The 17,596-nt window shown below is 31.2% G+C and overlaps 1 protein-coding gene across 2 annotated transcripts; it reads right to left on the minus strand.

The window, feature by feature from the left end:
- Nucleotides 1–583: 583 nt before the first annotated feature.
- LOC108325360 (squamosa promoter-binding-like protein 9) lies at nt 584–4,808 on the minus strand. 2 transcript variants are annotated; one of them, XM_052875631.1, is made up of 3 exons: nt 4,366–4,808; nt 1,795–1,934; nt 584–1,532 (listed from the first exon to the last, which is right to left on the minus strand). In XM_052875631.1, exons 1-3 carry the CDS (start codon nt 4,743–4,745, stop codon nt 928–930), a joined length of 1,125 nt encoding a protein of 374 aa, XP_052731591.1. In that variant the 5' UTR covers nt 4,746–4,808; the 3' UTR covers nt 584–927. The 2 variants fall into 2 exon arrangements, with proteins under 2 accessions (XP_052731591.1, XP_017413913.1); XM_017558424.2 differs by having other exon boundaries at nt 584–1,535.
- Nucleotides 4,809–17,596: the final 12,788 nt, after the last annotated feature.

The following is a 17,596-nucleotide window of genomic DNA, read 5'->3' on the forward strand; positions in this document are numbered from 1 at the left end:
AAACATGGGAATTAAAATATTCAGGAGGGTGCAGGACAAAAATATATAGGTGTAGGAAGAATTTGCCAAGTGGATTATGAGGCCCATTATTTTAAAAAAAGGCCATATTTGCTCCAATCTCATCTTACAAAATCGTTCAAATTCTTGTCCATATATATATATATATATATATCGGTACTGATTAAAATTTAATATCATAAATCATAAATAGATAATAAGGATTTTTTAATATGAAGTAATTGTCACTGAAAATGTTACAACTTTTAAAAACTTTGAAAGGAGGGCAACAGTAAAAGGACTTCTACTCTTGAAGCAATCTGAATTTTGCTCTTTTAAATATATTATACAAAAACTGATCAAATTACTACAAAAAGATTCTACTCCATCATTCATTTTTCTTTAAATTTGACAAATAAAAGCGAAATATTTTTCAAACCATTAGATTACAAAAATATATAATTTCATCAACAAGTCTAAAGATTTTGGGGGTGACAACTAGCCAATACAACATTAAAAATGAATTCAGAGGAATCTGAGACCTAGATGCAACCTAGATGAGAGAAAACATTATAGTCATGCCACATTCAGCAAATGATCCATGTCTGAAATTTCCAAACATAAAACAAGGTTACCCATCTTGGTAATAAGTTCCAATACCAAGATAATAATGTCTGAAAAGTTCCACAAAACGAAACAAGGCTACATACAGCCTTGCTCACAACTTCAAACAAAATAAGGAAGTTTCAATTTTCAAAGTCCCACAATCAAAGGAAGGATACACCCACCTTGCTGCTAAGTTTAAAGAAACCATAACGCAGTAGTACAGAATTTAGTAACTGATCAAGAAAGCACAGATTCCCTCATGTTTTTCTGTGCTGCATGATATTGTCATTACTATTATTATGCATATGACGGCAAAGAAGATCTTTAAAGTGACCACTGAGGAGACTCACAAGCCCTGGAATCCCCAAGATCCATGTAATGCCTCCTACCCTGATGTGGCAGATCCAGCTCACCATCAAGATGGCTATGAAGAGATGGCGAGATTTGGCCTAGGCCGAGATCAGGAACACCCTCCGGCGAGTCAAGGGCCTTCAGGTACCATGAGGTGGCATTTGGAAGTTGATGGATGGCTGCAACCTGTGAGGAAGCAGCAGTGAATTGTGTTATGGATGTTCCATTGAAATTCAACAAGTTATTGTTGTTGTTATTATTGTTGTTCAGTTCAACACTTGGTTGTGTGATTCTGGAACCCCATGTTTGATTTGACAGAAGAGAGAGAGCACAGTTTGAGTCAGTGACTCCGGTGTAGCTTTCCACAAAAGGATGTTTGGAACCAAGGAAGCTTGTTCCACCACTCCCTGATCCATGCATGAAAAATTCAGATGGTGTGTCTGAGCCGGTCTGCCAGGTTGCAGCATGGTTTCCGGGTAGTGGCTCGGCTGATCTTGGAGTTGGCAAGGTGTTTCTCAATGTAAGCTTTGGATATGAAGCAAATTCCATGAGAAAGCCACCAGCTCTACCATTGTTATCTGCTGAACATGAGTGAAACAGTTGAATGTTTTATAGGCAAGCAAGAGCAAAATCTGAAATTATTGATACGTCCTAGGATACATTAAGTGCATGTTTGGTTTGGAGTTGAATCCATGTTTTGGATGTAAAACATGGAAATTACTCAAAGTAGTTTCAATTTGGATTTGGATTATAAATCAACATTTGACTTGATCCATGCCAAACCAAACATGCACTAAGTACATAGAGAGGTTTGGAATTGATGTTCTGATAAATTCTAACCAAAAATAGAGGACGAAAGCCTGCCATTGCGAGATGTTAACATGGAGCTGGGTGGAGGCTTTCGCCGGCGCTCATTATGGCCGGCAAGTCGCCGGCGGCAGCTTCGCTTTCCTTGATCAAATTCAGAGAGCAGATGAAACCTGGGCAAGGACTAACAAAGAGAATATTAGCAGTTCTGAAATATATCGGCCACCAAGCTTATGTAAAGCATGCTACAAAAGATAGTATGAGCAGACACAAGATTTCAGAAACATAACCAGGTTTAAGTAGTATGCTACAAAAGAGAACGATTGAGAATTTCTAATATGTCAAGATTGCTTCTTATCAGTACATGCAGAAATGTTCGTGCATTTGATAATGGATAACATAATTGGCAACAGAACCAAAGGTTTTAAACTGAGGGTTGCAATGGCATGGGCGAAAAAACATAGCCTTGATGTGTAGGTGTCTTGGACAATTGAGATTTGAAGTAAAGGGAATATGATTTAAGATTATGTAACACCAAGACATAATACCCTTCCAATTTAAGGAAGGTCACAGAAACTATATATAAAATATAATAACGCCAAATTACAAACTCAGATAAAGCTTAAATAGCAGGCTGGCTTAAGGTATGCTTAAACTCTTCTTATGAAACAGAAGACAACTGAACTTGAGTTAAACACAATTTAGACTGATATAGAACATGCTTAAGGTGTGTGTGTGTGTGTGTGTGTGTGTGTACCAATGCAGCTTCCATGAAAATGAAAATGAACATGAAGTCAGTTACTATAAATAACACTTACAGACCATCCTATCAACTACCCTTAATTAGTTGAATAAAACTGAACTTTAACTTCAATTAGTAACCAATTAGCCACAAATATTGGATAATCAAAACCATATGTTTCCAACCATGTCTGAAAGCAGAAGAGAAAAAATAACAACCGAAGTCTTTTTCCCACTCAAAGGGTTTCAATATGTACAATATCCATAAACCAGGATACCATTCAAAAATTCCCAACACTTTTTAGTTGTTAAATACCATTTTTCAACGTAAGTGATTAACATCCATCGTTGTCAGTGAGTAAGATTAAACATGAAGTCACTTAGATGAGATTTTCTTTCAAAATACAATACAGATCCCACATCACACAAGATCAGTGAAGGTGTATGAGATCCATCATTATTTTAGAGCACAAATTTGTATGTTTCAAAAGTTGGAAATTTAGGGAACATCTTAATTTGAAAACTTTAGTTCTTCATGAAGAGAATCATCCATAAGATATCTCAATCCAAAAAAGTAGCATTTTTCCATCATGAAAACCTTCCACTTCCAATATTACACACATGTCAGTATCATTTTGCCATTAAAAACATCCCAAAACATACCCAGTAGCATTTTCTGGCGCAATGAGTCACGGAAGAGGAAATTAATTTCAGTGTAACCTGGCTTGAACTATTAAACAGAAAAGGATAAACAGTTTTTAAGAGCTGGATCAGAATTCAGGTGCCATAATGATAATCTTTATTGAACCATAAAAAACACAGAACACTCTTCTCGCTTCTCTCGGAATTTAAGAGCTCAATCCCTCCTCTGTTAACATCTAACTTCCAAAAGATATCAGTCTCTTCCTCACTTTCCTACCCTCTTCACGTACCAGATTAAAAGGGGAAATAGTATTTCATGAATTCATTATTCCAAATATTGACCTACATATTGACAGTTCTGAAGATGTAGTATAGTATGCCTAAACAGCAATCATGAATTCTTCACTTATCTGAGTCCATTCCACATTTTTTCACTTGTTATGCAGCTTAAATCATGTTTCACTCTCATTTCTAGACCTCTTTTTTGCCTTCCCTTGATAAATCCCCTTTCTTTTCACGGTAACTTCTTTTCTATTGTATGCTATCATTTATAACTCACGGTAACAACAGATACATCAAATCCAGAAAAATGAGCCATTCTCGAATCAATACGTAGCATCAGAAACCAAAAGACAAAACAAAACTTGCAACAGTTCACTTCACACACTTAATTTATGAAGGAAAGCCCATGAATCAACAGTAACAATAGAAATTCTACAGAAAGCAATCACAAGGAACAGAAACAGCTTGCTGAATGCCCTGAAATTTAAAACAAGCAACTCTGTCTAAAAACAAATGCAAAATATATAGTCAATAACCATGAAAAAGTGGATGCACCATGTTTGCCTTCATCATTGGAAAAAATAATTGACCATTTTTAACCATGAAATTAATCCAAACACATCACTAATTGACTATTATTTTTTTTTTCAAAAACTAGCAATATAATAAAAGCACTAACAATAGAAAAAAAAAACACTAAAAAATAGGAAAATCACTAAAAGTAGCAAAAACGAAGATGCAAAATGACGAAAGTAAGGAAAACTGATAAAAATAGCAAAAAGCAAAGCAGGATGTAAGATGATGAAAGTAAAAGAAGAAGACTACCCAATATAGAAACAACACCAAAAATAGCAAGAAGCTAAAGAATAAGAAAGAAAAGAAAAATTTCCTTTATTAAGTCAATAATAAAGAAAAACAAAGAGAGAGAAAGAGGGTAACCTGCTACACTGTTGGCAAAACCTCTGTTCCAGACCAGCCACAATGACCGTTGGAGACTTGGAGTGCATGGCACAAACCTTGTGCCTAGAATAGTAAGCCTTAGCTCCACTCAGATCTGCATTGCAGCCCTGAACCTGACATCTAGGAGGCTGAGCCGGTTGCACTGAACCACCCCTTCCCTTCTTTGAAGAAGAAGAAGAAGAAGAAGAAACCCCACCACTTGTTTTGGCCCCTTGAGTGGTTGCAGCAGCTCCAACACTCACATCCTCAAAGTAGATTTTCTGGCCAAATTTCAACCCATCAAGCGACTCAGTGGAAGAGTTGGGTGATGAGGAGGAAGAGGGTACTGCTGCTTTGCTCACTGAACCAGAAAAACTCATTCTTGCTGCTCGCTGCTTCTGCTTCTGCTGCTGATGCTGATGCTGAAGCCTCCTCTAGCTACCCATTTTTTTATTTTTGTTTATTTTTCAAACTTTATATTCATCTTTTTTATTATTTTCGATCGTCTATTTTTAACTTTAAAACAATACATAAATACAAGTATTTGTTACGTGGATGAAATAAAATATACAGCTATTTTCTTAAAATTAAATCAATTTATTTATATATAGAATGAAACTAAACAACTATACAGCTATCTTCTTCTTCACTTTATAGTTTAAATTCTATCCATTTGACAAAAAATGAGGGAGAATTATATATAGAATGAAACTAAACATCTTTAGCTAATTATGGTTTAGAACATGAAAAATTTATCTTTGTGATTTTACGATTCATTCTCAATAATAGAATAATGTTTGATTAGCTAATATGATCCGTGAATACCAATTAATATTTGGTGGTCAATTTTTAAATATTGCAACTATTGAAAATATATATATATATATATATATATATATATATATATATATATATATATATATATATATATATATATATATATATATTATCAAATGTCACATGTAGTGTTGTTATAATATATATTTTCTGAGCATGTTAATAATTAAAATATTTTATGATATTTAGAAATTAAATTATATTTTTCAGCCAGAGAAACCTACTATATACTAAGTGTTCATAATTTTTAGATCTATGGCCTATTAGGTTTAATTTGTCTCGTAAAATGAACTTATCATTACAAAGTTCATTCGTTTTAAGCTCAACAATCAAGAAAATATGCACAGTCCAGTTAAATATTCCAATTCAATTATTTACAAAATAAAGGTGGAAATCTTATTAAGAATGTTTAACGTAGTTGAAACCATTTTCTCGTTTACCATTTGCATAAACCAAAAAAATTAAAAGATCTAAGTAGATAATTAAAAAACCTAGAATTACTATTACTCTTAGAACATATTAAATCACAAAAAATTATGTTTTAAAATGATCATTATTTATTATCCTAATTAATGTTTACCTAACAAGAACTCTTTTTTCTATAGTATATGAAAGAAAAAAGATTAATGAAATATTTCATGCTTCATGTTTGATTTTCTCAATTTTATTCTCTAACTTTTGATGTCTTACTATTATTATTATTATTTTATTAATGTTATTATATAAACTCATATTTCAATGTTGTAATTATCACTTTTGTACTTGAACCTACTCATCTTCAAAAAGATTCGGATTAATGAGCACGTGGACGGTTATAGATGTGAAAACTACTACTGGAATATTAAGTTTGTTAAGATACCATTAAAGACTATCTTTATCATATACCTTCAAGTAGAAAAATATTATAATGTCTTATAAAGTATTTAGTTTGTCTAAGTAGAAAGATATTATAATAGTATCTTATTGTGTATTAAAAATTTTGGGACAAAACAAGTTAAAGTATTTAGTTTGTTTTAGTCCTTTTGTAATATTATATTATACTTAATTTTTTTTTTTGGAAATTTTATTCTAATAAAAATATTTAAATTTATGATGTTACTCTTTGGAAAGAAAGAGAGAGAAGTGATAAAGGATAAAGGTGTGGGTTGGTGGAAGAGTTACATGTAAAGATAAAAGAAAATAAAAGTTACTTAAGAAAGTTGTCAGTGAGATGTGAGAACTTGTCTGTACAAATCCAAGGAGGACGCAGCTGAACACTGCAGGACAGAAAATGGAGCTTCTACTTTTTAATATAAATAAAACTTAAATATTTAGTCATTTCATACAGTAAAGTATTGTATATTTATTTTTAATATAATAAAAAACAATAGTATTTCGTTTTTAATAATCATTATGTGTTTATTATTAGAGAAAAATTAATATTAATGCATTATTAGTTTTTTTTTTAAATTACTAAGAATTTTAATTTGTAGTAAAATAAATAAAAAATCTTTTTTTTCTTTTAATAACTATATCTGATCATTACTGAAATGTTAAATTATTTTAATTATTATTAAATTCTAAAAAATTTGCTTTAATTATTATAAGATTGTAATTATTTATTTATTAAATATATCATACTTATTATATTTATAGAATTTAATATAAATTATATGGCAGGTATCCGTCTAGGGTAATACAAATTGATTAAGTCAATTTCAATTTTGGAAGTTGAGAGTAACTTATCTGAATACTTAAGATAGTGAAAAAAACTCATGATATCTCTCTGAAATCTTTATGAAGATCAATTAGCTGTATTTTGGGTATACTTAATTCGTATGTGTTTCTTATTTTTAACTTCATTATTTACATTCATAGTATTAATATTGACCGAAGTAATACTTTGTTTGGTTGACTCTTGGTTCCTTAAAGATGACGACTATGCATTATCAGTCTACCTCCAACCGTCCTAACCAAAAGACTTCTCCAAACAAAAAAAATGCTAATTATAGACATTATTACCCTAAAAATAAAAGTCAATTAATGTGTGTAGAGCTCTATGAGAATAAAGGTGAAAATGATATACCAACTTCAAGCCTATAGGCAACAAAGACCAACAATGATGCCTTCTAGATCGTTAAATTGACCCAACAATTGAGGAGACTTAACATTTCACATCCAATGTTAGAATTGATAGCATGCGAGACATCACGACTCCTCAAGCTCTAACCGTTACTTTTTCAAGCTCATCCCATCATGCATCAACATTAGTGATACAACTAATTTACTTTCAAGCATTTCTAACCCTATCGTAGTGAATACTCCACTACTCGGGCTTGTGGGCCTATGTATAGTAGGTAGCCGATTGGGATGATATGAATCAATCAAGTTAACTCCAGTTTTAAAAGAACACTTAAGATAATGAAGAAAGTTCATGACACTTCCCTGACAAATCCGTATAAAGGTCGACTAATTGATAAAATGACCAATCAAATATATAGCTAATATGGTTAAGTATACTAATAGATATTAGTATGCTTAAAAGTCCATTATAATTTGTATAAATAAAGATCAATAGTTAAGTATATTAGTTAGTTATATTGATTGTTAAATAATAATGTTTTCTTATTTAAGCATTAAAGTACTTTTACATATATTATTCAAATCATACGAAAGATGAAAATAACAAATAAAATAAGAAAAGATAAAAAAAATGAATTATCTTAAAGGTATAGATACTTTACCAATCCAATAAAAAGGAATATATTTACAGTTTAACATATTGTTTTCATTGTTTGCAACTCTAACACTGTCCAAACAATTCAATATTTGACCTAACACTATAATCACGTTTTCTCTGTGATTAATTCGAAAATAAAATTTAAATTTTCGTTTGAGGAGAAATAGAGTTTGAAAAAAAAGAGACATGAAATGAAAATACCATATTCTCATCTTTTGAAAAAAAAAATAGAGTACTACAATAACTATTTGTTGTTACAAAATAATACAAAATAAGTGTATCCATTAATTACTTTCTTTAAGTGCTTTTGTGTCTCTCACCCAAACTAGATAAAAAGTGATTGCACGACGTTAACATATCTCTTGTGTCAAAGTGGAAACTGTGTCTGAAAATGATGTTTCCAAACAAAATAAATAATACTACATCTTTCTTTTCTAGATCTTGTTTGACAATTTTGTTTTCCCTTACAAATTTTAAAAGTCTAGAATAATATCAATAGTTATCTTATTAGTTATATCTTTTATATGAATTTTAAATATTTTGTATGTTTATCATAAATTTAAAAGGCTTAAATATATTTATAGTTTCAAAAATTTATATTAAATTCTTTATTTTTAAAATTTAAAATAAATAATTTTTAAATAGTCTACTTTTTTTCTCTTTTATAAAGGGGTTTTAAATAATTTAAAAATAAAAATTTTTAAATAGGAGAACGAAAAAATATTTTAAAATTTAGAAAGAAAAACAAATTCAAATTTAAGAGACTAGAATATGTTTAAATTATTTTTAATGCATGAATGACAATTACATTAATTATAGACATATGATAAACAAAGAGCTAAAAAACATTATAAAAAAAATGAATACGTCTTATAAGTACTGATTAAAGGATATATAGAATCTAAGATTATCTATTACATATACAATATTATCATGTTATATATATATATATATATATATATATATATATATAGAATATGATCAATAACTTTTTATTTCATGTGCTTATAGTATATTTAATATATTTTTCAATGTATATTCAAGGTTTAAGTTTACTTATGGTATATATTGATGAATCATAAAGGAGCACATTTATGTCAGTTACAAAAGGGTTAAACGTAAATTTTGAATAATTATTCACAATAAATCAATAATAATTTTTTATGTTGGTTATTTTCTCATCATATAAAAAACTATGTGGAAAGGTGTTTTTGTGTTAGTGGTATATAAAATGGAAATAAGTTATTATGTACATGTGTTTAACTTTTTGCAGGTACCTATAATTTAAAACTCATGTGTCACATAATTATTTAAGATAGAAAGTAAAAATATATTTTACAGTATAATTCTAAATACGACATGTAATAAACATGAGCACAAATAACCCTAATTTAATAAGTTGTTTAATAAAGTATAAATTTTAAAATATAAATAAATTCCATTTTATAAATATAAATAAAAAATATATAAATTATAAATTATTTTCCATTGATTAATATTTTTACTAATAACTTTATTTTTGTCATTTTTTAAAAATATTTAAATAAAAATTATCAAAAATAGTGAATATTCATAAATTAAACAGCATAATATCCATATTTATTATATTAAAAATAAATATTTAAAACATATATACTTATTATTTTTCTAATATCCATGTTTAATATTTATTTTATATTTTATACATTCAATTTATTTTTCATCCTACCCTGGAGTGTACATAAATTTTTCTACTTTAGAAAATAATATTTTTCTACTTCATAGGACTCGATTGAGAATTGGGGGCATTTTTGTGTCCGTACTACTACTTTAATGGGGAAATGCCCCCTGCTTTGGGGGCTTCAGTGCCCTTTACTTTGGAAAAGAACCTTTTCTTCTTTATTCGTTCTTTCTAAGTCTAATTATGGTATCACACTATTGCATCCCATTATAAAAGTCACTTAGTTATAATATTATTCTTCAATTATATACAATCATAAAACAATACTTGAATTTTTAACACTTATAAAATTAGTTATTGTAGTGGAAAAAATATAGTTAGAAAGAGAATCTTAGGTTAGATTTGAAGAGATATTTTATTCTGTTACTACATAATAATGCCTAGAGATATTTTATTCTGTTACTGCATAATAATGCCTAATTTTTATGCACTTTTTATTCTTTAATCGTTATCACTTGTATAGATTATGTTTCATGTATTTGAGTGCTATTTAATAGCCTCTTTATTTTAATAAACGTATCCAGTTGGCAAGAGTAACAATATATATCTTTTACTCTTTTCAAACTTGCATCAGAACTCGTAGTGGGCCTGATACAGAAGCTGTAGCTTACGAAGATGAATAATGATAAATTCTCCTTAAAAATCCCTTATTTTGATAGTCAACATTATGATCATTGGAGTGAACTGATGGAGAATCTTTTATGTGCCAAGGGTCTCTGGAATCTGATTAAAAATGGTGTTGAGGAGCCTATGGAGGGTATGTTCTGTCTCGTGAACAATTGAAGCAGTTGGAGAAATCCAGAATTGAAGATCACAAAGTCAAGCATTACCTTTTCAGGGCCATTGACATATCAATCTTTGAGCAAATTATGGATAGGAGCACATCTTAGATTGTTTGGGATTCCTTGAAAAGAAAATATGGAGGAAATGACCATGTGAAGAAATCAATGCTCAATGCATTGAGAAGGGAGTTTGAGGTGCTTAAATGACAGAAATAGAAACCATCACAGAATATTTTGCTAGAATCATGGCAGTGGCAAACAAAATGAGAAGCAATGGAGAACTTATGTCTGACTCAAAGGTGGTTGAAAAAATACTTCGAACGTTGACAACACGTTTCACCTATATTGTAGTTTCGATCGAAGAGTCAAAGGACATAGAGACAATGTCTATTGACGGACTTCAAAGCTCCTTGGTAGTCCATGAGCAAAAGTTTAAAAAGGTCTACCAAGATAATAAACAAGTACTCACATCAGAGAGCAGTCGTGGTAGAGGTAGAGGAAGAGGAAGAGGAACATATCGAGGTCGTGGACGGGGAAGAGGAAGACAATTTTCTTCAAAAGCCATTGTGGAATGCTTCAAGTGCCACCAATTGGGACATTTTCAGTATGAATGTCCTCAATGGAATAAAGGGGAAGCAAATTATGCATAGTTAGATGAAACAGAAGAGCTTCTTCTGATGGCTATTGTAGAAAAGGAATCCAAAAGGAGTGACGCATGGTTTCTGGATTCAGGGTGTTCTAATCATATGTGTGGTGATTAAGGTATGTTTGTAGAGTTGACATATGGAGATCAACATTTTGTCAAATGTGGAAACAATTCTCAGATGACTGTCCTTGGAATAGGAAGTGTCAGATTGACATTTAATGGCACAACCTTCCTTATTCGTGATGTATACTATGTTCCAGAGCTTCAAAAAAATTTGTTAAGCATGGGAAAATTACAAGAAAAAGGCATTGCCATTCTTATACAAAAAGGAACATGCAACATCTATCATTCGTCTAAAGGCTTGATCGCATATACAAAAATGAGCAGCAACTGTATGTTTATTCTCTTCAACGAAAGATCTATCACCCCACCCACTGAAGAATGTCTACACACCTCCTCTGACCTCACTTACCTTTGGCATCAAAGGTTTGGCCACTTAAACTAAAAAGGCTTGAAGACACTACAAACACGGGAAATGGTTCATGGACTGCCTGAACTCAGCGGCTCTAGTATCATGTGTGTTGACTGCTTCACTGGAAAACAACATCGTAATCCTATTCTTAAGACAAGTAAATGGCACGCTAGCAAGGTCTTGGAACTCATACATGCAGATATTTGCGGTCCAATAGAACCCATTTCAAATAGTGGAAAAATGTATTTCTTAAGCTTTGTTGATGATTATAGCCGTAAAGGTTGGGTGTATTTGCTCTCCGAAAAATCTGAAGCTTTGGAGTGTTTCAAATCCTACAAGAAAATAGTGGAAAAGGAAGTCGAAGCATCCATCAAATGCTTACGAACGGATAAAGGAGGGGAGTTTAACTCTCTTCAGTTCAAGCTGTTTTGTGAAGAACATGGAATAAAAAGGCAACTTACCACAGCTTATACACCGCATCAAAACAGAGTTGCAGAACGCAAAAACAGAACTATTATGAATATGGTACGTTGTTTGCTCTCTGCCAAAAAGGTTCCCAAGTTTTTCTGGTCTAAAGCAGTAAACTGGACCTTTTATCTATTGAACCGATGTCCAACGCATGCTATGAGGAACATCACTCCATAAGAAGCTTGGAGTGGAATCAAACCTTCAATAAACCATCTTCGAGTTTAGAGATGCTTGACTCATGTGGACATACCAGAGGCAAAAAGATGTAAGCTTGATGATAAAAGTTTTCCTTGTATTTTGTTGGGCGTTAGTGAAGAATCCAAGGGTTATCGTCTATTTAATCCTAAGACAAAGAGGATTGTTATTAGTAAAGACGTCATATTCGAAGAAGAGAAGAGTTGGGATTGGGGTCCAACTTATAAAGAGTAAATAGAAACTAAATTGTTGTGGGGTGATGATGATGAGTTACATATTGATGAATCTGAAGAAAATATTGAAGTTGATAGTGATGGTGCAAATAGTAAGCATAATGAGGAAAATGTCATTAGAAATGAAGCAAGAGGGAATTCACAAGAACACATAATTTAAGGGAGAGAAAGAAGAAGGCCAAGCTGGATGGAAGAATTTGTAACTGGAGAAGGATTAAGTGAAGAAGATGAAGCTGAGATAGCAGCCTACATAGTACAAGATGTCACAAGTGAGGATCCAATTTTATTTGAGGAAGCTATTAAACAAGAAAAATGAAGAAAAGCCATGGATAGCGAAATAAACTCCATTGAAAAGAATCAGACATGGGAACTAATGGACCTACCAACTGGAACTAGAACCATTGGAGTCAAATGGATCTACAAGACAAAGTTGAATGAGTATGGAGAAGTTGATAAATATAAGGCAAGATTGGTAGCTAAAGGATATTCTCAACAATATGGAATCGATTTTTCTGAGGTCTTTCCTCCTGTTGCACACATAGATATAGTATGGTTAATCGTGGCACTTGCGGCATGCAAAGGATGACAAAATTTTCAATTAGATGTAAAATCTGCATTCTGACATGGAAATTTAAATGAAGATGTCTACGTAGAACAACCAAAGGGCTATGTCAAAAAGGGGGAGGAGCACAAGGTTTACAAGTTACATAAAGCCTTGTATGGTCTAAGGCAAGCACCAAGGGCATGGTTTAGTTGTATAGAAGCACATTTCATGCAAGAGGCCTTTCAAAAGTGTCCAAGTGAGCAGACTCTATTCATCAAAAAAGGTACTGGAGAAAGCATATTAATTGTCAGCATATATGTTGATGATTTGATTTATACAGGCAATGACGTGGGCATGATGCTTAAATTCAAGAAGTCTATGATGCAAGCATTTGATATGACTGATTTAGGAAATATGAGATTCTTCCTTGGCATTGAGGTCTCACAAAAACCAGGTGGAATTTTTTTGTGTCAACAGAAATATGCCAATGATGTGCTGAAAAAGTTTGCAATGTCAAAAAGTAAACCTGTGAAAAGCCCAATTGTTCCAGGTAGTAAAATTAATAAAGATATTGAAGGTACAACCGTGGATGAAACTTATTTCAAGCAAATTGTAGGAAGTTTATTATATCTAACTGCTACACGGCCCGATAACATGTTTAATGTAAGTTTAATTACCATATATATGTTTAAGCCAACAAAGATGCACTTACAAGCTGCTAAAAGAATTTTAAGGTATTTAAAAGGGACTACTAGTTATGGGATATTTTATAAGAAGGGAGGAAAAGAAAATATGCTCGCTTTTACAGATTCTAATTATGCAGGAGATGAAGATGATTCTAAAAGCACTTCTGGTTATGTATTCTTGCTAAGCTCAGGAGCAGTATCATGGATGTCCAAAAAACAACCAATTGTTACTCTCTCAAGTACAGGCAGAGTTTGTAGTTGTGCTGCCAATGTCTGTCAAGCAATGTGGATGAAAAGAGTGTTGGGAAACTTAACTTATATTCAGGACACTAGCACTATTATTATGTGTGACAATAATTCAACCATTAAACTTTCAAAAAATCCAGTAATGCATGGCAAGAGCAAGCATATTAGAGTGCGTTTTCATTTCTTAAGAGATCTGGTGCAAGATGGAGAAATTGAGTTGATGCACTGTGAAACTAAGGAACAAGTTGCATATATAATGACCAAAGCTTTAAAACTGAAAGCTTTTCAGAAACTCAAGATAAAGATGGGAATGATTGATTTATCTGAAATAAACTGACACACGCTATAAATCAGTTTAAGGGAGGAAATGAAGAGATATTTTATTCTGTTACTGTATAATAATGCCTACAAATATTTTATTCTGTTACTGCATAATAATGCCTAATTTTTAGGCACTTTTTATTCTTTAGCCGTTACCACTTGTATAGGTTCTGTTTATGTATTTGAGTGCTATTTAATAGCCTCTTTAATTTAATAAACGTATCCCGTTAGCAAAAGTAACAATATACATCTTTTATTCTTTTCAAGATTGATGGATGAGATAGCATGTTAGCTTGTTTTATATCATGTGGAAATGATCTGATTATTATCCTATCTTATTTGAGAAATGAGTCTATGTTGATAAAGTTTGGATGATTTTCATTGAAATTTTATTCAAAATTGATCGGATTGTTTGAATTTGTTTCTAATGTTTGAATTGATATTTTTATAGTTGAATGAAAAAAGTTTTATTTTAATTAATTATTTTGAATCGTTTAAAAGTTGTGATTAAAGTGTTTTCTTGAAAGATATTTTAAAAAATGGTTTAATTTTGCTATTATCACTCAAATAAAGTTGGAAGTATAATATTGTTTTCAGTTTTATTTTCTTTTTATTTTTCCTTGAGTGAAAATATTTTTCGTTCAAGAAAAGTATGATTAATACTCAATCCAATTTCTACCTAATTTTCTCTCGAGTAAGTGTATTTTTGTTGAAGCAAACAAAAATTGGTCTTTTTAATTTATTATATATGTATGTTTTTATAAATGAAAAATAAATATTAATTGTTATATTTAGTTTATTTATGATTTTATTTAAAAGAATTATATTGTATTAAAATGTTTATTGAGACGAATGTTTTAAGTCATATAAATAAGATATTATGTAATAATAATTGATATGAAATTTTGAATTTGTTTGTAAGAATTTACCATGATCCATGATTCTGAGTTTGTTTGTAATTTATGTTTTAAATTAAATTTAATATTAATTTATGGTAAAAAATACTTAATATAAGCATCGGGAAAGATGTGAGTTAATATTCTATTGATTAAATATCTTTTAGGAATAATATCACTTATGGTATTTATAGTTTTTTGAATATTAATGTTTTGATATAATTGAATTGTTTTGTGTTATCTAATTGCCACGTTTATTTTATTGTACAGTATAATTTAATTTGTAGAGGGTTACAAATAACATTTTAGTTTAAAATTTAAATATAATGATATAAAAAACCACACAAATTTAAATAATCAAAACAATTAGGGAAAATAAGGTTGAATTATATATTATTTTTATAAAATATAAAGAGTATCAACAAATCGATTATGAAAATTATATCAATTTGTAAGAAAATGTTTTTATGAACATAAAACCTCTTCTTTTTTATTAAACAAAGTTAGCAAACCCAAATTACTTTCACGTTTTGTCTTGTCTTAAAAATTGCCATCCATTTCTTCTTTAGTTTCTCATTCCTTATCTTTCTTTTGGTTAGGGGTAATTGTAAGTGAAGGAGAGTTTTTCCATTATGTTGTCTTAGTTTCCTTAAGGTTAAGGTTAGCATTTTCCTTTTTTTTTTTTGAGTCAATTATTCATTTCTTGAAGCTTATTTTTTTCTCCTGTATGTGAGTTTTAAAGCTAGGTTTCCCTCTTGAGGGTGAATTTAACGTAGTGATTGTGTCACTAATTCAAGTTGTATCTTATTTTGTAGAACTTGTTGGGGTTTTCCTTTTCCATTTTTTTTAGCGAATTGGAGAAAGAGTAAAAATTTGTCCAACATTCACATGACAAGGGAAACTAGGATTCACACAAAAATTCATGTTGATTTTCTTCTTATTTCTACCCATTGGTTGCTTGTATGTTAAATTTGTTATGTGGCTTTTGAAATTATGATGCGTGATGAGTGTTTGGTTCATGAAATGTTGATTGTGTTGTTGCATGTAATGTTTTGATTGTGTTTTGTTGTTGGAAATTTTTTATTGCAGATGTTTGAGTTGTGTTTTAGGGGTATTGATGAGATTAGAGGTTTCTATTTGGACAATTGGCCAAATTGATGTAGTTAAGAAAACATTTTAAAATGATTTGAGAAGGAAAATAATACAGGCTGTAAAATTGAGCAATTGTGTAATAATTGAAAATCTAATTTCACAAAAGTCGTTGATAAAGTGTTGAGCGGTGACTTTGTACCGTTAAGCGCCAGTTAAAAATCCTAGTCTTAGAGCATTCTCGTGACAGAGTGCTGACAATTATTTTTACTGTTGAGCGCTACTTTGACAAGGAACCCCCTAACTTCGTGGTGTTGAGCGCTAATTCCTATCGCTAGGCGCTACGTAGTTTTCGCTCTACGTCCCCTTTATAAAATGAAGATTCTCGTTAGGATCATATTGAAATTTTAACATTAGGTCCTAAACACATAGTTCTTTATTTTGACGAGTTAGATCTTGATTTAAACATCTTTAGTAAGAGTAGTTTTTCTCGTAACCTTCTTGAATATTATATTGTTGACAGCTTTGGTTTTTCTCACTAATTTGATATATAATTTTTTTCTATAGTTATCCAATTAGGTTAGTTCTTTTTTGCATTGTATTTTTTATTCAATAATCTTTAATTCAAAGGCGAAGGTAAAAACAAAATTTTTGAAGTTCTACACACATTATAGTTTTATTTCTAAAATCCAAATAGTTTGTGCATATGTTGTCAAGTTGTCCTTTGTATCTTTAAAACCTTGTGTGAGGATGTGCAGATTAATGCGAGATGGAATTCATTAATATCATATGAAACCTTTGAGTGACGTAAAGATTGTAGAAGTGCACACACGCATACACACATGGAAACACGCACACATGCACACGAACACAAACACTAACACATGTACACATGGACACCCACCCCTTCATCCACCCACCTACACACACACACACACACGTGTGAAGTAGGTTAAACTTCAAACTCTTAAGAATGACCTTGAAAGTGTGAGGGTGAAAGAGGCCAAAGGAGTTGTTGAGTACATCTTTACTGTTTAGATTGTGGTGAACCAGCTTGGAAGGAATGGAGAAATAATGCCCACTGTCGAGTGGTGGGGAAAATCTTAATGTTCATTAATCGACGACTTTGAGAATATAACATGCATAATTGAGGAGTTTAAGGACTTGTCAAAACTCTCGATTGAATAGCTTGTCAGGTTGCTTGAGGCGCATAAGTAGCGGAGAAGGAAGAAGAAGGAGAAATCTCTCGATCAAGCACTTCAAGTAAAGGCAACCATTAAGGAGAAGAAGACACCTTATACTCAGAGCACTCAAAGTCGTGGTAGTAAAGGCAGATGAAGATATGGAAAAGGTAAAGAGCAATCCGAACAACAAAAT

The sequence above is a fragment of the Vigna angularis genome, chromosome 3, assembly GCF_016808095.1.
Source record: "Vigna angularis cultivar LongXiaoDou No.4 chromosome 3, ASM1680809v1, whole genome shotgun sequence".
Lineage (NCBI taxonomy): Eukaryota > Viridiplantae > Streptophyta > Magnoliopsida > Fabales > Fabaceae > Vigna > Vigna angularis.

Excerpts from the sequence above, each read along its gene's own strand:
- LOC108325360 (XM_017558424.2), bottom strand. The coding sequence starts at position 4,745 with ATGAGTTTTTCTGGTTCAGTGAGCAAAGCAGCAGTACCCTCTTCCTCC. Across the intron at positions 1,935-4,365 it reads TTTTGCCAACAGTGTAGCAG|GTTTCATCTGCTCTCTGAAT; the intron begins GTTACCCTCTTT and ends GTCCTTGCCCAG. Across the intron at positions 1,536-1,794 it reads GCTTTCGTCCTCTATTTTTG|CAGATAACAATGGTAGAGCT; the intron begins GTTAGAATTTAT and ends ACTCATGTTCAG.